The 20,202-nt window shown below is 43.0% G+C and overlaps 2 protein-coding genes across 3 annotated transcripts in view; one reads left to right on the top strand and one right to left on the bottom strand.

Moving 5' to 3' along the window:
* KIF7 (kinesin family member 7) overlaps positions 1–1,060 on the top strand; it is a 10,569-nt gene extending 9,509 nt beyond the window's left edge. The window contains 3 exon segments of the mRNA XM_035891464.1: positions 38–152; positions 245–394; positions 591–1,060. Coding sequence (XP_035747357.1) covers positions 38–152; positions 245–394; positions 591–976 — 651 coding nt within the window. The 3' untranslated portion in view covers positions 977–1,060.
* Positions 1,036–20,196, bottom strand: TICRR (TOPBP1 interacting checkpoint and replication regulator). 2 transcript variants are annotated; one of them, XR_004841614.1, is made up of 23 exons: positions 19,930–20,011; positions 19,113–19,398; positions 18,283–18,524; positions 17,771–18,014; positions 17,026–17,161; positions 16,099–16,241; positions 15,159–15,365; positions 14,463–14,611; positions 13,636–13,730; positions 13,194–13,287; positions 12,947–13,026; positions 12,384–12,626; positions 11,693–11,789; positions 11,377–11,449; positions 10,532–10,672; positions 9,940–10,030; positions 9,350–9,411; positions 8,392–8,547; positions 7,499–7,656; positions 4,965–7,260; positions 3,956–4,069; positions 3,211–3,606; positions 1,036–1,085 (listed from the first exon to the last, which is right to left on the bottom strand). XR_004841614.1 is itself a non-coding variant. In XM_035891462.1 (22 exons), exons 2-22 carry the CDS (start codon positions 19,360–19,362, stop codon positions 3,488–3,490), a joined length of 5,190 nt encoding a protein of 1,729 aa, XP_035747355.1. In that variant the 5' UTR covers positions 19,363–19,398; positions 19,930–20,196; the 3' UTR covers positions 2,134–3,487. The 2 variants fall into 2 exon arrangements, 1 of the variants encoding a protein (XP_035747355.1); XM_035891462.1 differs by lacking the exon at positions 1,036–1,085 and having other exon boundaries at positions 2,134–3,606; positions 19,930–20,196.
* Positions 20,197–20,202: the final 6 nt, after the last annotated feature.

Consider the following 20,202-nt stretch of genomic DNA (forward strand, 5'->3'; position numbering starts at 1 on the left):
GGAGGTGGAAGGGGCGCGGGAGGAGCAGCGCCAGCTGGTGTACTGGCTGGAGGCAGCCGTGGAACGCCAGCGACTGGAGATGGACCGTCAGCTCACCCTGCAGCAGAAGGAGCACGAGCAGAACATGCAGTTACTGCTCCAGCAGAGCCGTGGTAACCACCCAGCTCCTGAAACGGGCAGCAGTGGCACAGCTTTCATCTCTCACAGGGCTTGCAGCTTGAAATGGCCTTTTTTTCCCTTGTAGAGCACATGGATGAGGGGCTGGCCAGCAGCAAGCTGCAGTATGAGATGAGGATTCAGGTGCTGGAAAAGGAGCTGAGCCGTTATATGTGGGCAAACCAGGAGCTGAACCAGAGGCTGAGTAACATGAACCTTCATCCTGGACAGACCAAAGGTGAGGAGACCTTTGCTGTTCCTAGCCAAGTTAAGAGGAAGGGAGTTTAAATTCCTTTTCCTGGCAGTGAGAGCTTGGAACAGTCGGGAGCACTGCAGGCCATTCCTGGCCTTGGGCAAGTGCTCTACAGGCACTATTTTGATGAGAAAAGTAAAGATCCTGATACTCATCTCCCTGTACCTCCAATCTTTCCCAGCAGGGATGGAAAGAAGCATTCACGGGGCTGGGGACAGAGCTCCCCCTCCACTCGGGACCTGCGAGGAATCCAGCCTTGGGGAACAGCCCATGCCTCTGGCCATCGCTGAAGAAAGCCATCGGGTCAGGGATGAGAGCAGGGACCTGGTACATGCCCCTTTGCCATCGACATGGAGGCGTTCCTCCCTGCCCAACGACAGCCCCGGGGACCTTCGGCTGAGGGAAGCCGAGCACTCGCTGAGAGCGGGGCAGCCCCACGAGGTGCATCCGCCACGGAGCCTTGCTCCTGCCTCCAAGCCCCGCCGGGAGCCGCGCCGAGCCAGCCTGAACGTGACCCCAGTGCCTTACCACCCAGCAATGATAGACGTGAGGAAAAACCCACTCTAGACATAGGCTTAACACTTACCTGGCACAGGGCAGGGAGGAGCTGACGTGAGCTTAAGAGCCTTTCTGCCCACAAGCCAGCCTGGCTACAAACCTGTTACATTTCAGAGGCCTGAGGGGGCAAAAAAAAAAAAAAAAAAAAAAAAGTTACTTTTCATTATAAGGGAAATAAGGATCAGCCTGCATTCCCTGTGTTGCTGCCAGTGTAGGCAGTGCTGACTGGACACCTTTCCCCCTGCACCCTCAGCAGGTTAAACACTGGGAAGTGGGAGATACCTCCCACCCTGGCCTCTAACACTAAAAACTTGTTTACAGTTTGGAAACCTCTGCTGCAGGGCTTGCTCAGCCTTGGAGGGAGATGTTCTGCAGTCCTGCAGAACTTGTACATAGATTTTTTTGTAGTAACTTTGGGTTTTTTTACATTTCTACTGTAACTTTTCTAATAAAGCGGAGTGAGTTTTATGAAGCAGTCACTTGTCAGAGGCTCCATTCGTCACTTCGGGTATGTAGGAAAGGAGTTCTATTTAAACCTCACTGCATGGGAACTCAGCTGCTGTCACAGCATTGCCTTAATGTTTAAGTACCTGCTTTGTAAGTGCTCACAGTCAGAGCTGGTAGGCTTCCTACATTGAGTTGCTGCAGAAAAAGCTTCTCCAGACAGCAGCAGAATTGTCTGAAGCATCCAGGATAAAAGCAATCCTGGCTCAGTGCCATTTTCTGCTCCAGCCTATAAGCTGCTTTAAGCAGCATTGTTCTTACTCTTGGGAAAACTTCCTGTCTGAATGTAAGGGAGATTAAGTACAGTCCTGCAACTTAACACCACCACCATCCACCTCAGGAAAGGGGACATAAGTGTAACTCTGTTAGAGCACAAAATGAAAGCCCAGGTACCTACTTTAAGAAGGGCAAGGGGGAAAAACAGCAGCTTGGCTACCTGACCCCAAAAAGCAAGCCACTGCTTCAGCCCAAAATCATGAGCACAGCTACCACAACTACCATGTGAGTAACATGCACCATGTTGAAAGCCAGCATCTGAAGTAGGAACCGCCTGATCTTCCTCCTGCATATCAGTCTTGCCTGTAGGGGTGGGGCAGTACTGAGGGCTCTGGGAGTGGCTGAGCTGCACAAGGTTTAAGTTCAGAGCCTTTATTTTCTGCTGTTAAAGATCTTCACCAAAGGAAAGAAGAATCCATCCTTCGAGGAAGTAAGTAGTAGTCTCAGAGGTCTGTGCTCATGTATCAATCCACATCCCTGAAGCAGGTGCACCTCTCCCACAAGCAAAACAATTGCTGGTAAGCACATCATTCCTCCTCTTTGGCAGAGAGAAAGTGTCAGCATTTCCAGGAAACAAATTCCATTCAGTACTACCTAGCCCCTCAAAGCCTTAGAGGTTTCAGGATGACCTCACGCTATCTTCATAGTTCTCTGCTTCCTGTGCATTCACTAGACACAGCAGGGCGACTTCCCCGATACCCTGCTGTGCACAGAGACTGCTATCCTAAGGGAGAAACTCAGCCCTTCCAAGATAATGCACAATTACAGCCCCTTGCAGGCTATGTCTCAGGCACCGAATCACAGCTCCTGCTGTCTTCATGGGGTTAGAATGCAAGCATGGGTTTCATAGGCAACTAAGTCACTATTTAATCAGTAACTTGGTTAGGTAAAGAGCAGGTTTTGAATTGTCATCTCCAGTTTATTCCATCAACTTTTACCTCTCAAGGAAGTTTCCCCAGCCCGTCCTCTCTGGCTCACTGCAAGTTTGCAGAAAAGGACAATGAAGTTACTCCATCAGCACCTCCTTACCCAGCAGCAGCCAGGAGCAGACACACCAAACCATTTGTGATCTACAAAGAGGAAGAAATCAAACTCCTCTCCTTCCCTGTTCCCAACCAAGTTATCTTTCCCCTCCTCTGTGCTCTTGGCATTTGTCAAGTATTTTTGAGTAATTCACTCATGAATCCGCCAGAGTTAATTTGCTTGTTATTTTCCCACCAAGTTGTGGCAAACTGGATGCAGCTAACAGAGGGATGATCCAGTTAGTATCAGGACAAGATACACAGCAGGAGCATGCAGCTGGTTTTGAACCCATTCACCTCTGGCATCCTTCCTCCTGCAGCCTCAATCCCTCACCCATCACTTGGGCTAAAGGCAGATTTCTGATTAAGTGACACAGTGAAAATTCACATCAGTTTATTTTACAAGAAAGCTGTAGAAAAGTGACAATTCTCCCGCTTTACCTAGCAGAAATGAACCTTCACTGCAGAACTCAGCTACCGCATGCAGGAGAAGTGCCAGAAAGACCGAGCTAGGCTTTGAATGGATGGAGAGATGCTGCAATTGAGGTTAAAAAACAACTTTTAGAGTGATCCTTATTTCCACAGTCATATGCTTGCATCCAGTCTCCTACCAACACAAGACAGCTCCAGTCTAGCACCACATGTAAGGTCCTTGTTAAAAAGTATGTTGTACAGCTGGGATAATGCAAAGTTTCCCATACTGTTCCGGCTCCAAACTTCAGCTAAGCAGCTTTTTCCGTGAGTAAGTCCTGCTAAGGGAACGCCTCCTGGAAGCCATGATGTGGAATGGAGACAGCTCCTGGTTGGCAGCAATTTGGAAGGCATCGGATTCCTCTTCTACAAAACAGAAAGAATAAATTAAAGCCACAGATTGCCAAAGTTTACTGGTGACTCCAAGTAGCTAAATACCACCTGGAAACAACAAGAACCCTAAGCTGCACTTCCTACTACACTATTCTTTCTTCATTGCTATCTCCCCTCCCTTCCAAGCTTCACAGTTCATGCCAAGTTTCTTGAAGTGTAAGGTGGAGATACTGGACAGAGGAGTGGCAGCTACAGCCACAGGCTTTCTGCACCAAGACCAACCCCTAGCACAGTATGCTTTTGTTCTCATTTAGTTTCAGGCAAGCAGAAAGCACACCTACTCTGCTCGAGCCCTGCCTTTCCTTACAGCACAGGTGCTTACCTTGAACACACTTTCTCCGAGATGGTGGTGTCTGTCCCTGGCACAGCAGTGGAGACTGGGTCAGCGCGAGAAGGCTGCTAGCGGAGAGCGCGCTCTTCACTGGTGGAGTAGAGCCTGGAGAAGGACAGCAAGATGCTGCAGCAAACTGACAACTCAAGAGTGCTTTCAGGCAAGTCTCATACACAGCCTTTATTCTCCCTCAAAACTTCCATCACTACAAACGACACTTTATCAGACAAAATCTAGGCTGGCACCAAGAAAGGTAAACAGCAGTCTGGAATTTGCTCTTGGAGCATTTAATTTTCTTAGGTGGCTTAGCAGAAAAGTAGTTCACTCTAAATGTAGTTGCTCTTCAGTTAACTCATGTCCGATTTTCTTAGGTGGCTTAGTAGAAAAGTAGTTCACTCATGCTAAATGTAGTTGCTCTTCAGTTAACTCATGTCCAGGAAGAAAACTTATAACCACAATGGTCTGTAAATACAAAAACAAGGTCTGTAGGTACAGAGGGTCTCTTACAGAACTATCTTAAGGCTAAATACTGCTATCATTTTGTGTCCTGAGTATGGACTAATGTTGCTTTAAAGTTTGCCCATTTTTCTCAGTGATACCTGTTGAGTCAGCAGGACATTGCCTCTGCCAACAAAACCTTTCCTCCCCAGAGGAAACAGACACTGAAGCTTAATGCTTCAGGGCATGCAATGACTACAGAACACCTGCCATAGTCCCCTGTAACATGCAATTTCTCGAACAATACCACATTAAGTATTTGAAATTCACAAGGCCTTGCTTACAGAGCCAAGGCTGCCTGTTTCACCAAGGTCAGCTGAATCACCTGTACCCACAGCAAAAACAAAGAGGTAGTTTAAACTTAAAAGGTAGCTAAAACTTAAATACCTACCAACACAACATTACTGCTAGCAAGGCAACAATTGTGTTCTTGTCTTTGTCTACCCCACATTTTTAACCGTTTCTAAATTTCAATGGAATGTCACTCATGCCACTTACTTACCTGACAAAAGGAAGACATCATCATCCCCTACACAACCATGCTGCTCGAGAGTTACGAGCGCACATGCTCCTGGTTTCTCAGGAAGTACAGAGTCTGTCCCTGATTTGCTTCTGTGGCCCTCATCTGTGGAGAAGCCAGTGAGATCCAAGTTGCATCTATCAGTGCAAGATCTCTTGGCATCATGATTCCTCTCCTTTTCTGGAGATAGATACGTAAAGACCCGCTTCCGTGATTTCAAGCCAAAAGCTCCCATGGCAGAGTCCTCATCAGCCCTGGGTTCAGAGTCACTAGGAGATGCCTGATCCTGGAGCCTGTAAATCCCTTCCAGTTCAAATTCCCCTAGAGTATTTGTTACTTTGCTGCTGCCATGCTCCAAGATCTTCATCTCTCCTTCTCTGCCTGTTGACATTCTCTTCTCTCTATCAGAATTCTTCTCACTTTGACCACAGCTAGCATTAGCAGTGCTGCCCGCAGCTCTCTTTCTTCGAGGCCAATCATTGATAGCATCGGGGGTAGTCTTCCCCTTCTGCCTTGGAGAAGGTGTCTGGGGAACTCCTGCTTCTAAGGGGGACGGGGAAGTGGCATTAGAGGCACAGCTTGTTGGGGTGTATGACTGGCATATGTAGGTCTGTCCTCCACCTTTCCCAGGCGTACTGTGGAAAGAGCGAAAACAGGACGGTGAAACACAGGCAGCTGCGAGTTTTCCCGGGTGCTTGCTACACCAGGTCATAGCAAGATCAGCAAAGGGGCTTTCCCCTCCCTTGGGTTTGCTGGTGCTTGCTTCAGGTTGAACTTCCAATGATGAGCAAGAGCCAATTTTCTTAATGCGAAGTTTGGGCAGGCCTGAAGCTTGCATTTCAAGTTCAACTTCGTAAGTTGGTGGGCTAGCAGAAGGCAGTTTGCAACGGCTTTTAGGAGTAGAGAACTTGGGTAGAAGTTGAGGATTTCCCATCCGTGCTGCAGCCTCCCGCTGTCTCCTGTCTGCAGTGCAGCGTAAAGAATAGGCAGAAACAGACTTCGGACAGGGAGGCGAAGTATTCAAGGCAAATCTGGAGTGTCCCTTAAGACTTGGAGCCTTCAGCCCCATATATTCTTCTCTCAGAAGGGTTCTTGGTTCCAAGTCATCACTAACTGTTTGAGAACTACTTAGGAAGGACTCACAGGTGTTTGTACTGGAGTTCCCCTCCTTAACCAATTGCTCACACTCCATCTCATTATTCTGTGCATGTACCTCCCCTCCAGCAGAAGGCTTTGGAGACAAACGCTTTTCCAAGTTTCCAGAGTCCTCTCTTGGAGAAGATTTTTGCGATGCTACATCCATCTGTTTATTTTTCTCCAATACATGGGTATTTTCAGTAACTTGGGACTGACAAAGCTGGAGGCTTTCTACAGAAGAATTACCACCATTATCGTGTTGACTGTCCTTATTTTTAGAAGGCGTTGCACATGCAAGTGTGAGGTTCTCTCCTCCAGAATTTGGCTCACATTTGGCCTGCTTGGGTGTGTGAAGCAGAGACTTCAGTGAAGTGCCAGTAATACCTGGAGATTTTTGAAAAGACTGTTCTGATGCACTAACTTCCCAGTCAGGCTCCCTAGCCTGTGCGTGGGAAGGAGAGCAGATTGCCACAGTGTTCACGGAACTTTCACGGAGAGGGGAGCTGAAGGGAGGATCTAGCCTCACAGCAAGCTGTGATACTTCTGCACTCAGTGGGCTGGTACAAAATTTTGAACCTGGATCTTCAGGTTTCCTGGGAGTACTTTTAATTGCTTGAGATAACAGATCTGACTGCACCTGAATTTCCTGTGTGAGGATTTGCCTCCGAGTACCAACAGGAGATGCTAATTCTGAGAGGTATCTCAATGAACATCTTGGAGTCTGCAGTTCTGTAAAACATCTTTCCTGGACAGCAGAAGGGGAAGAAGCAGGTGGATTTGAATCTGTCAGAGGTAATAATGAGGCACTGAGCACTGCAAACCCTTCATGTTCTGGTATTTGTAAGCCAGCCTCTTCACAAGGAGGAGAAAGTCCTTCTGCTGGAGAATCCTTAGAAGTTACTTGCAGTAAGTGAACCCTCTTACTTTCACTTAATGCAGATGGTGACTTCACCCTTTGTACAGGATGAGAGAAGTACTTTCCCAAACACTTAGCTGCAGTCTGCTTAGCAGCTGGACTTTTGCCAGGAGTCTTCTCCAGCTTCTGTGGTGTCCTGTGGAGAATGCGAGGTGATCTCCTTGGTAGCTTACTGGCAGAATTCAGTGGCTTCTGGGCAAATTTATGAGGTGTTTTTCTAGGAGTCTGCAAAGGAAAAAAATAAATCAAGAAAAAAGAATATATTCAAATAATATATATTCAAAAATAAAGAATTGCACTTGTTCTATTCCAGCAGTATTATCTACCCCTCTTGATATTTATTTCTCAGTATTTAAAACAAAAAACATTTGATTAGACTTAAACACTAAATTTAAGATGTGTAGGACTCACTAAACACAAGTAGAAAAAGGGGATGGGAAAGGAGGGAGGTAAGCATTTCTACCTGACAGGCAGTCAGGTCCTCTAAGTGTAAGGAATCTTTTCTTGTCCTCCTCCTTCCAGGTGAACGCTTCACTGCAGAGCTACATGCGTCAATGACTGCACCGAAGAAAAACCTCTTGGGAGTCTGGACAGTGGGGCTCTCTGAATGCCACTTAACACCTGTAAAGTGGAACAGTACAATTCAACTAACACCAAGTAACCTGCCAAGAACATTTGTCTCGATCACTTCAGATGTATGGACAAGTAGTGTACAAAGCCTATAGCCCTGGCATGTTCTTTTCTAGCCAAACATTAAGGCTTCACCAGAATTATTGTAATTTCCCAATATGAAATTAATATCCATCTGTAGAAAGAGTGCTCTAGTGGAAAAAAAGTACAAAACAGTTCAGCCTCTTATTCTATTTATAGCTTGTAGCTTAAGAAAGTTCTGGTTCATGACTAAGGATTCAAGTAAGTATAATATAAAGAACTAAATGTCACCATTTATAGCCGATAATCCTACTGAGAAAGCCAGCAAAGAAGATCCCATCAGTCATTGCTTTATGCTGCCACAGAGTAGACTGAAAGTAGCTTTAGGGTTTCTGTCCCATATTTTACAGGATTTTCACTGCATTTAAGGAATGAAGACTGACAATCAGTGGTATTCTGTTAGATGGGCCTGACTGGTTTCTTAAGTTGGCAGCGTATTCATCATAGCAATAGCTGCCTTACCATCCTGCAAATTCAGATTCCCAATTCAAACATAATTACTGGGGCTGAATTTCTGTCTACAGAAGATGTTACACAATAGCTCTTAGCTTCTTGCAGTCTCTTGTACAGCCAAATCAAACTTAGAGCCATCCATACCAGCTTTTCAGATCAGGAGTATCAGCCTGCTCAAATCCCATTCAGTACCTTCTACATCCTGTGGTGTACAGCCCTCCTCTTCTTGCCTCTGATGGACCCGCTGTGAATTTTTTGAGCTGGGCTGTGTAGCAGAATAGAAAACACCAGAGCAGGTCCTATTCAAAGACAGTTGTTTGATGCGTGGGCTTCTTCTCAAACCTGTTTCTGAAAAGGTAAGGATATTGGAGATTGAGCCTTCTTTCTCCTTCAACAATGGGCACATCTTTAGGAATAGTTCATAACTGAAAAGAACACAATCCAAGACGAAACTTCCATACAGCTAACTATCTCACGTAGGGAGGCAAGTGTGTGAAGAAGAAAGCTTCAACTTTCTTGTGGATCTGGAATATTAATGTGTACGAGTCTCCTTCCAAATCACAATGTCCCCTCCCCTAAGTCATGATTACTCTCATCCTTCTCTAGCAACTATATGGAAAGGAATGCTAGAAAAGCCATGTTCAATTCAGGTTACATGACCAGTTAATTTTCCTGTCTCTTTTTACTACTGATTTTATCTTCCTGCTTGCCCAACCATTCTGTTTTCTTCTTAATTCCTGGGGACAAGAAACAGCAGTAGCCAACATAAGAGACACTGCACAGAGCCAGGTGGCTGTTACAGGAGCAATAAGAGCAACATCAGGGTTGCACAAGTTGAGGTTATGTTAAAAAAAACCCCTGCATGTGCTAGTTTGACAGTAATTATAGCAACTCAGAATCTTGTTCACCCTCAAAGACCTTCATATTTTTTCATTTAAGAGAGTTACTATCTACCTTTAAGTCTACCATACAGGGATGTCAAAGCAGTACGCAGCAAGTGGCTCTATCAGAGGAGACTGTGCTCCACTAACAGAACAGTACAATACTTTTGTACTGATTACTCATGCATTACCTAAATTGAGGCATGCTCATCTTATGAGCTACGACACAGAAAAACCACCTTTAATCAAAAATAAAAATCAGTGCTTACCATTCATGGCCTTCTCTGGAGACTCTTCCACAACACCGGTGTCACAACCTGGATCAGAAGACCTTGAGAAACAGCAAACATTCTGGACTTAGCATATTGCTCACATTTACAAAACCAGAACTTACCATAAAGACTGAAAAGCAATACCCTATTCTACAACAATATACTACTTTGTGGGCAACAATATGCTCTCAGTGAGCAATCAGTAAGCACTTTGCCTCCTATTAACATTTGACTGAGTATGAGTAACTGTGTAGCTGTGGTATTAGGTAACAGTTCTACATGGAAATAAATGCTAAATTTCAGCCTGGACTCCACAAATGACAGCACAGGCCTTTTCTTCACCAGCCCTTGAAGCAGCAACTAAACCTTAACAGCAGTTTGCTGCAGGAATTAAAGTGCCCTGACTTATACAACGAAATAAACAGCATTTCTCCCTATTCAGACAACAGAATTTAGTCACCACCGGTTCTCTGGCTGCCATAGGTGAAGACAAGACTGTGACCACAAAGATATCTGGTTCTTGTGCTCACAAGCCATTAATTAAATATCCAGTCCTTATTGAAGAAATTCAGGAATAGCTTACTCACCGGCCTTTGATTTGCTTATGTAGTAGTCTCCTGGAGACCTGTTTATGTAGTGGTGTTTCTGCAACTCTCTTGGTCAATAACTTGCGATGATCTAAAAAAAAAAAAATTAAGCAAGAGCTATAACACTGCACAATTATAAACCAGTTAGGACAAATAAATAATTTTGTACAGACTTCAGTTTAAGAATGACAGCCAATATGGAGTCATTGTGCACTCATTAGCTATCATCATATCTCAGGGTCCAGTGTCTATGCTCCCTTCCCACTCCCTCAATATTATTTATTAATAGTACTGATTGTGTCAGACAATTAACCTACTGAGATTCTTCATCTTTCATTCACAGATCCTTTTTTAACCAAGGATTTTTAATATTTGTTTTCTTTATGAGGTGTAGAGTTCAGTAAAAGAAAACGGGTTTCTGTTTCAATACCACCCTATTCACTATCCAAGCACTACAGCATTGATCTAAAATATTTTCTCCTTCGTTAAAAACATAGTGTTATTAGTTGTTTCATAGAACTGAGGACACAAGAACAGGAATTTTAGCAAAAGTTCTTCTGCAACAACCCTACATGTACAAGTTATGTCCTACCTTTAGTGCCTTCATCAGCACATTTGTATCTTAGGCCTTCCACAGCAGACACTGACTGGCTTCTAGGCATCTTCTTCATAGACCTTTTCGATGGTGAAAGTATCTCCTCATTAAAGAGGTTCCTCCTTACCTTTGTAACCTCTGTGAGGCAAGACAAAGCATGAAATTATCAGATTAAAAGGAAAAGGGGGAAAAGAGAGAAAAAAATTATAGGAAGATAATTTTGTCAGGCCACTAGAGATGGGAACATCACATACTACTGTACAAACCCAACTTTTTAGAGGCCACAAAGCATTGAAAAAAATGTTTTTCTGCTACTGGAACACATCCTCCTCTAAATCCATCCTGGACTTCTCTTACAAATTTGCATTATTCCAGCAATAAGCTACAAGCAGATGCCATAACAGAAAAAGCAGCCAGTCAAGTGTCCCAGATTGAGTACCATTAAGTGAGCTACAAAATCTCAACTGAAGCAAATGTAGGCTCAGAGGATGCAGGTGGGATTGAATTTTATTAAGTGTTTTGCAGAGACATCCTGTTTCCAGATATGGACTCTTGTCCTCACTTTTTTTGTTTCAGAACAGAAAAGATGGAAGTAATTGCAAGATTCAACAAAGAATTGAAATTTTTTCTTTGAAGGATAAATGATTCAAATTTTTTGCATGTGACCACATACAAAATATAGAGATTATTTTTTCCTCAGAGTTTTTGCAGAATTCAGCAAAACTTCCTTCAGCTTTCCAGCATGCTTCAGCATAATTTCATCACAGCTCACTAAAATTTACAGGGAAAACATGTGCTGAAGACACCTTTCCATGGAAAAGCTAGAAGTCAATATAATATACCTTGCACTGCTTCTTTCTGCAACAAAGGCATTTGTTGGGACTTCTCAGAGGCAATGTAAGAACGCGAGTTCTCCTGAAACAAAAAAGAAGTTAGCCTCACCAGCAGTTTAATGTTACGTTTAACTATTAGGAATATTAACTGTAAGCTCTGAACCACATATTATTTCAGTTTCTCCTTCAAAACGATTTTGATCTCTGTAGTGCTGATACAGGGTGTACATACTTAGTGAATACAGAGCAAAAGACTTTGCATTCAAGTGTCACTTCACAACATTGCTGCACCCCTGCAGAAGCAACCCTTTTGGAAGGGTTTTACCTTTCTGATGGGATTCTTGGCTATCTTGGGAATCTCAATTTGACGCAAATTCTGCGGTGCTTCTGTCATGCTCCTGTGTCTGGCCAATACGTTATTCCTTTAGAAAGTACAAAAAGATTAAGTTAAAATAAGATCAGAAGTGTTGACATCAACCTAATGACAATTAAACTTGGGATTGACTCTAAAGATAGGAAGTCTACACCTAAATTCAGATTCCAAATTCTCTGCACTGGTACCTCGCTTAAGTTACAACATTGAAAGATGACTTGCATAGCTATACCTAACTTTAAGGTTGGTATTAAAGCTCATTTCACAATTTGCAAAGATGTACACAGGATCCCCAGTGTAGACAACTACAGTAAATCACTGTTTTAACTTTAACAATATAGGGTCATGTACTGCACAGTGGAACATCCTCTTCCTCTCATGGAAGATGCTTATGAACTCTACTTGTGCATAAGATACGCATACACAATCAAGATTACACTTTCATATGTCAACAATAGTAACTTAAAATGAAAACCAGGAGCCCTTAATATTTCTCTCAGGGTTGCAGACCTATCAAGCAGGTGTCAGCTTGCCCCAACTAGGTACCCAGCAACAGAAACAAAGATGACTGAGCTGTAATGTAGGTAAGTCCTTCAGCCACAGCCCAGACTGCAACAAGCTGCCTCCTATTTGGAATTGTTACCTTCTCTTTTTGGCAGATCTGGTGCGCAGCTCCTCCAGCTGATCACTCTCACTGTGTAGGCAAACAGCGCTGGGAGTTAAGGCAGATGATAAAGACAGTGGAAGGCCGGGAGACTTGCTATCCAGAGTCATGGAGTCATCACTGAAGAAGTCTGAAGGCAGAACAGATGCCAGCTTCGGGGGTATTTGTGAACCAAGACCATAGTAAATATCTCCAAGGGTCTTTGGTATAGACTTCATATACCTAGAGCATCAAAGAGAACCCATATCAAATACAATGCCCCACAAAACTGTCAGTTTCAATCCCAAGGTTGGAACTAAATCTTTGTTCTTAAGTGTCAATTAAAAAAAGCAACTGAAAATCAACCGGGTTTTTTTCATTAGTTTTCTTGCTTATCAGCTACTTTTTCTTTAATCAAGATACAAGTGTCACAAACAGAATATGTCTAAACTTCTGAAAATTACAAAGATGCAGTAAATCAAAGCTGTAGATTGCCGTTTTCTCAAAGATATTCAATCAAAACCACAGTCCCAACAACATTTAAGTCACACTAGAGAACTTACAATTCTAGTATTTCCTCTAGAAACTTTGTAAGATACCCTGGGTCTTCAGTCAGACATAAAATGCGCAGCATATCTGTCATCTGGAAGAGAAAGTCAGGTGGGAAAACGAAGTTGTGACAGTTGCAACACCAGATTTTTTTAGCAAGGAATATAAAGTGTTACAGTAAAACCAAGGGAAAAACTACAGGTTCCAGGTCTGCATTTCTAGTGCCATGCAGAAACACAACCTGGCCTATAATTTACTTGCCTCTTCTAACAGCTGCTCCATTTCATCAGCGTTGCTTTGCAGTGAAGGGCACTGAAGACATAACTCAAGGCGCAAAAATACCTGAAGTCGGCACCTAAGAAAACAAGTAGTCATTCACTGCTTTTTCTTCTGGTAGAAACATTTACTGCAAAAGGTATGCCTCCCATTGCTTTTTTGAGCAAAGTGACTCCTTTTGACTGCATAATTTGGTTAGCATTTCATTATGGTGGCAGCGGAGAGGCCTCATTTCAGATATAAGTTGCAATGGTCATCATACATCATATGTATATTTGTATTTAATGAAATGTTTTTACTGTAACCAGATATTCTCCTTGGAGTATTTACCCCATGTAAATATTTTTCCACTTATAAAAAAAGCCACCATTAAAAACTGCTAACCAACTCCACAGTATCTCAGAAGATGAAGTAAAGCGCCTCATACTCTCTGACTTTGGTCTCCTTCTGCGAGCCGTGCTGTTGTCTGAGCATTTTGCTAGTCTTCAGGAGATGGTTTCTGACTCTTTCCACACAGGCCACCTGCAGACACACAGAATTACAGCAAAAACTTCAAGTCTGCTCCCTGTCTGCAGGATAGGTTTTTCCCTGCTCCTATCTTGACCTATTCTTTTGGGAATAGCTCAATTTTTTTCTTCTCCTTCAAGGAAAGGAATTCTCTTTTTCTTTCAGTAGCAAAGTAATGATGACATGAGACATAGAAGAATGTATAGCTTGAAGTCACAAAGAAGGTCACTTGCTTGCAGCTTCAGGCCTTATTCAGTAACTATGGATTTGTCTATCACAGTATTTTTTTCAACTATTCACAAGTTTACCAATTTTGGTTTCAGTGAGTTACAATCTTTAACTCTGTTTATAGTAAGAAATATTCTGAACTATTTCCCTTTCCTGGAGAAGCAGTAGGCCTAAATTTGACATGTAAAGCACAACCAGAAGATGCACCTTTTTTAAAACATGGTTTGCAAGAACGCATTTTTTTTTAATACTGTCTGTAACTGAAATTAGAATTCAGAATGAGGTCAATGTAAAGGAAAAAGATATCTGTTGCAAACCTTTAGCAAAGCTGTAAACTGATAACTGGATTTTCGTACATTCTTTACAACTACTTACAGTTTTTCACTATTGAGTTGGCACGGATAGAAGTAGTTAGTGGTTCTGGTTTGGACTATACACAACTGTGCATAAACAAATATGAAATAGCAAAAGCTTTAGTTTCCAGATCAGTAACAACCCTGCCCACATGCCCTTACCTACCTCTTTCTCTTTGGCATCGTGTACTTTCAAGAACCTTTTAATGGCCGTGATCATATTCTGGGCACACACAGATGAAAGAACTCCATCACCAACAGCCTTCTGGTAGCTTGCAATTAAATGGGACTGCAGTTCCTCCTCAGTTTTGAAGTCTGCAAGGGAATTAGTCTAAGTTAACTAAATGCCTGTTCATCACACCTTACTGATAAAACACTCATTCCAGCTGAAGAGGGGAACAGAGGTCATCAAAAAGATTTTCTCCAGCAAAGATGCATCCAGACCATAGAACACTAACAGAAGCTTAGCTCCAAGTAGATCAGCAAGCATTCAGGTACTGTAGCAGTCAAATTCCCTTTATTCCTGCATAACTAGTAAATGGGACTACATTTCCAGTTACCCCTTGATGAGTGCTTCCCTCTACTTCTTTTGATAAAAAAATAGATAGTTCCTTATTGCTTTTTTCAGATTGAGACAAGGCAGGAAACTAAGCCCAGGAGTAGTTGTAACACTGGGTTGTAAATATTTATAGAAACTAACTGTGAGCAGGGTGGGAAAAAAATAACTACTCTGTGCCAAGCTGAAGATACAGAAACCCAAACATTGATCTGCTGCCTAGCACCCAATACTCCATTCCCCTCCTTTCCATAAAAATCCCATATAACCTCCTACAAATATCAGGACTGAAAACTTAACACACACCTATTGATATTTTAAGTGCCTTTTCTTCCACCTTTTCATCCAATCTTTTTGCTGAAAGCTTCTGTGGAACCTTCTCGTTCACAGTTGGTGGCACACCATCAGGTTGAAATTTCTGAGCTTTTACATTCAATCTTGCTACGTTGAGCATCTGCAGAGATCTAGACATGGTCTTCATCTTCTGCCTGACTGGAGTTCGGGGAACTCCACCTGCAACGCCACAAAAAGGGAGTTCTACCATCAGACACACTGGGACAAGAATTCCACCCAAGGTAGAGCACAACAGATAATTCTGCATTACTGTCAACTGAGATTAGTAACTTTATAGTGGAAAACATGGCACAAAAGGTTTGTATTTCTCCATGAAATAAAGGTACAGACAGCATAGCAAGGAGCTACTTCTCCAAGTAAAAAGCAGGTGAAAACTGTTGCTCTGCATAGGAACTTATATAGGTATAATCAGAAGTTACCATATATAGGAAGCAATCGTCACAGAAATAGCTGGCAGAGCAAGACTTAGGGATACATCAGGTCAGGGTATAATCAACTGTGGTTAGTGTACTGAAAAGTAATGATTAAACTCTATTCTAGAATAAAGTTTTATTTCTCCAAATCAGAGCAAAAGTTGAGAGGTTGCAGTATTTACTAGTTGGAATGGTCCCTATTTCAACAACTAGTGAAACTGCAGAGCTCTGCATGCTGCTTTTTAACAGTTTTGTCAGTCACTGTGCAGCCTTAAATTAGAGTCATTTGGGTTGTACTAAAGGTCAATCCTAATATTAGTAAGTAAATGATGCTGTCTCTAAATAAAAAAAAAAAAACTAAAGCATGCCACTACTCAGGAGAGTACAGATCTCTAGCATTCATGCATTAAAAAGGCCTGGTGAGAAGTCTTTATCATCTTTAATTGACAACACGCACATATATTCCCAAGTATACATACGTCTTTTTTTGTTATCTCCTGGTCCAGCTGCAGCAGATGTTTCACTGAATTTTCTCTGGTACAGCTCAGATAGACTTTCTGAGAGTTCTACTTCTGATTGTTCTTCATCATCCTTCCCATTAGCACAAGGAACCTGAAGAAGCCTATATAAAGAGCCATTTGATACAGTCATCAAAAAAGATGGCAGGGGGAGGCATATTCCTTGTTCCCAGTGGACAGGAACCAGGTTCTTCTAGGTGCCAGTCCACAGCAACATAGCACAAGCAACACATACTAGTAACTCTTCCAACGCCTGCTCCCCAGAACTCTTACTTAAAAAAGATAGAAAAAACCCAAACCACGCTCTTAAGGGTCATACCAAGTTGGAAAAAAAGCATAGCAAGAGTTGCCTGATGTAGAATGGATACGCCACTGACCCATGCCACAAAACTACACGAGCAGCTTTGTGCTATCTAAGCTATCCTGCATTAGGCTTTTTTTCCCTGTTTCACTCAGCAAGCTCTCTGAAGAAAGCAGGCTTATTCATTCCTACTAAATACCAACTGTGATAACACAACCATTATCTTCTGTATCTTGCAGTGGATCTTATCAAACTGTAAGATTAGGTGAAGTCTGACACTTGCCCAAGTAGCTTAGGTCATTTTAAGTGACCTATATCACTCCTGAAACTGTCAGGATCTTAATCCACACAAACTGCCACCCAAATAGCCTGTTCCCAGTTCTTTTTGTCATATACACCAAGACACAATGAAGCAAAAGTACACAGTAAACCAAGTACAGAAATAAAAGCATTAAGAGGAGCATTTAATTCTAGAACTCTGACCAACACTACTGACATCCAACATACTCCCTTATGACAACCAACATACTCCCTTAACAGGAAGCAGAAATCCTTGATTATTACGCAGAGACATTTCAGAAAAATACCTGAATGACTCCATCAGATCTGAGCTTGCTCCACAAGCATTTGATGCAGGATACCACGCTTCAAGCACTGAAGGATGCCAGCCCCCTGTATGGGACAGCTCCCGTTGGACCCACTCTGGCAGAGGAGTTTCTTCTCCTGTGAGCAGACACACACAAAAAAAATTAGAAGGAAGCTAAACAAAGTGGCAGAAGGTCCCAGCCTTCACAGAGACTCTAAAGCAGAGGTTTCCTAATGTTTGCTCCTGTGTTGTGGTTTAACACAGCACTATGCCAGCTACCAGGAAGAAAAATAACTCTGTCCCAGCTGAAACCAGGACATCCTAGAAGGGCAATTTAGTAGCCAGAACATCAGGTATGGAGACTCATAAGATTCACTATAACACAAAACAGCTCAGCTAAAAGCAGCCTCCTTGCAGCCACACCCAAAGACTTTGCTGGACAGGGATGGCCTATATGACACATTTTAGGAAACCTCATTCTAAAAACTTGTCCCCAAGCACAAGTAGCTGTGCTTTATCTACAAGCTAATGGAAACTAATGCTCTGTCAATAAAACAGAAAGGTACACCAGTGCAGATTTCTGCTTCACATCACAAGGCTTGAGCCACAGAAGACAAGACAAAATTAACAAGTCCCAAAAATGAGAGACTCCTCACTGTGGAAGTCATTAGCTTTAGATTTTTTCACTCCAAATCAAATCCAGAGATGATGAAAAGATGGTAAGTTTTGCACTTCCTGACACCTACCTATACTGGCCAGAGAATCTTCCACTGATGCGTTAATTTTACTCAACACACTATTCACAACATCTGGGAGGTGAAGAGCATGGTCTTGGGAAGAGTTCTCCACTACAGCTCCTTCAAGGTCACATCGCTGAACTTCAGCAGTCTTCTCGGTACCAAGTATAGTCAGAATTCCAGTGCTCTCAGAAAGTGGTGATAAAACAGCAGTGCGGGGGCACCAAGTTTTAGATAGAGACACCTCAGCAACCTACATTAAAAAAAAGAAAAGTCTATGTTATCTAGAAACAGAGACCTAAGGAGTACAGATACTTTACAAACAGGTTATAGACTTACATGAATGTTTAGAATTATTCTAAAGAATATTCTAAAGAATGTTGTGAATTTAGTTCCAAATGAGCAATTCGCAGTGCAACAAATACCACTATTATTGCCTTCACAACATGATACACTGTCACCCCTTTTGTCACAGCTCATTACAGAACAGACATTAGTTTAAGGCAAAGAGAAAGATTTACCATGTGCAGTTCTTCAGTCACTAGAATCCTTAACAGCTGATGAAACAGTGACCTGTTGCAGTCTGTCTGCTTAGCCTGTGAGCTCTGCAAGATCCAGCTCTCCGTGAGGAAGTGGCCAGCCTGCATCAAGGTCCAACTCGACAAGCTACCTTTCAGGAAGATGTTGACTGGACAATGCAGTGGTCTTTGGCTCATGGCTAGGGGTTCCAGAGTCACCGCACAGCTTTCCTGCTTCTTCCCTCCTGTGCAAGGATACAATAAAGTTCCAAAGAATGTAAAATGGGTTTTTCATCTAGATGAAGAAAAAACTTCAATGCAAGAAAAATAAAATCTGAGATTAAACCAGGAATAGCTCTGCAGTAAGCGTATTGCAGAACTGATCTCCCCAAACTCTCATGAAGGAGCTAAGTACATAAAGGGACCACTAAAGAAAGAGCCAATGTGCACTGCATGTTGTTTTAAAGCTCATCCACTTTCTTTTGAAGGGGCTTTATATTTCTGTTCTTAGTTCAGCCAAATTGAAGCAGAGGCAAAATATGTAGAAGAAAAGGGTGTACATCTATACAAGGCAGAGCCAGCAAAAAAACTCTTCGTGCATCCAAATTTCTGCAAGCATGGAAAACTGAAGAGACTAAATCAGAAATATGGTCTAATAGCTCTCATATCAGAGGAACTAAAGCACATGCAGAACTTTTTTTTAAAACTCAGGCTCTTAAATATCTGAAGTTACTGCTACACATACTGTTCACAAGGGAAACTCAAGGACCCTGCACAGTAGATCACAGTTATTATTATGCACACCAATTTTTTATTTTTTTTTTTTTTATTACCAGGCATGCTGAGAAACAACGTTCCTTCTTGCTGGGGGAATACTGCTTGAAATACAGAGGGCTTCGAGAACAAGCAGTTCAAAGTCGCATCCAACGGCGGAAGCATGGTCCAAGGCAGTGTCTGTGGCACTGAGGAACTTGAGTCTCCAAGAAAACCATGAGCAAGATCTGCCCTGTGATGACTCAAACATTGCACTAAGGTTTCAGATGGCAAAATGGTGCCTCCCACCTGACCAATCAGTTCAAGCATTGTCCAGTATCCAACATGATCTGGGGATTCGATCAGCTGAAATAAAACAACAAAGAGATCTCGAGTTAATGTTGGCAGTGAGATAGTATCCACCCAAACAAATAGATATTGCAAGCTTTTAGAAAAAGTGGCATAAGAAACGCATACAGAACATCTTAACACAGTGCTTTCCAAGCATTTTTATGGAGATAAGTAAGGTTAATACCTTACCAGGAACCCAATAAATAAAACACTATTCCCACTGAATTAAGAAGTGGCCCATATTTTCAAGCACGTATCTAGACACCTGAACTGTCAGATCGCTTATTTGCAATTCTGAATAGCTGTAACTCCCACCTAACTCAAAGTACAAGATGACCCATCAGTAAACACTGTACAATTGCTCAACTGCCGATATATCTCTGTCTCCACAGGGAGAACTACCACTCCAATTTTCAGTGTCTTACTGAACAAGATTACATGGCATGAAGACCTGTCCCTACCACTCGAAGACTACAGCATAGAACTGCTCTCCCTTCCTATACAGGGGGGCAGGGTAGAAGATGGCCCACTGGTATTTGCAGTTACCTGAGACCACTCGGCCGTGTCCACCCAGAAGAGCGTGATTTTCTGGTCTGCAATCAACTCCCGGACACTCCTGGGCAGGAGTTTCTCTGCCAGCTCCTGAGCCGTGGGCAGCTCGCTGGGGGAGGAAGGGGCATCGCTCCCCCACACGAACTGCCGCAGCTCCCTCCGCGAGTGGGGGCAAGGGGAGAAGAGGAAGACGGCGTTCACAAAGCCCTCGGGGGGCGCCTGGCTCTCCGGGGGGTCCCCGGCGGCCAGCCCCGTCCTCCGGCTACT

Source organism: Egretta garzetta, unplaced genomic scaffold, assembly GCF_000687185.1.
Source record: "Egretta garzetta isolate BGI_Z169 unplaced genomic scaffold, ASM68718v1 scaffold203, whole genome shotgun sequence".
NCBI lineage: Eukaryota > Metazoa > Chordata > Aves > Pelecaniformes > Ardeidae > Egretta > Egretta garzetta.

Bases quoted from the DNA above. Each gene is read 5' to 3' on its own strand.
- TICRR (XM_035891462.1), bottom strand. From the start codon at position 19,362: ATGCTTGAACTGATTGGTCAGGTGGGAGGCACCATTTTGCCATCTGAA. The intron at 10,673-11,376 runs GTATATTATATT...CTTGCCTCACAG, and splicing joins GCAGAAAGAAGCAGTGCAAG to AGGTTACAAAGGTAAGGAGG. The intron at 8,548-9,349 runs GTAAGCACTGAT...TTACCTTTTCAG, and splicing joins TCCAGAGAAGGCCATGAATG to AAACAGGTTTGAGAAGAAGC.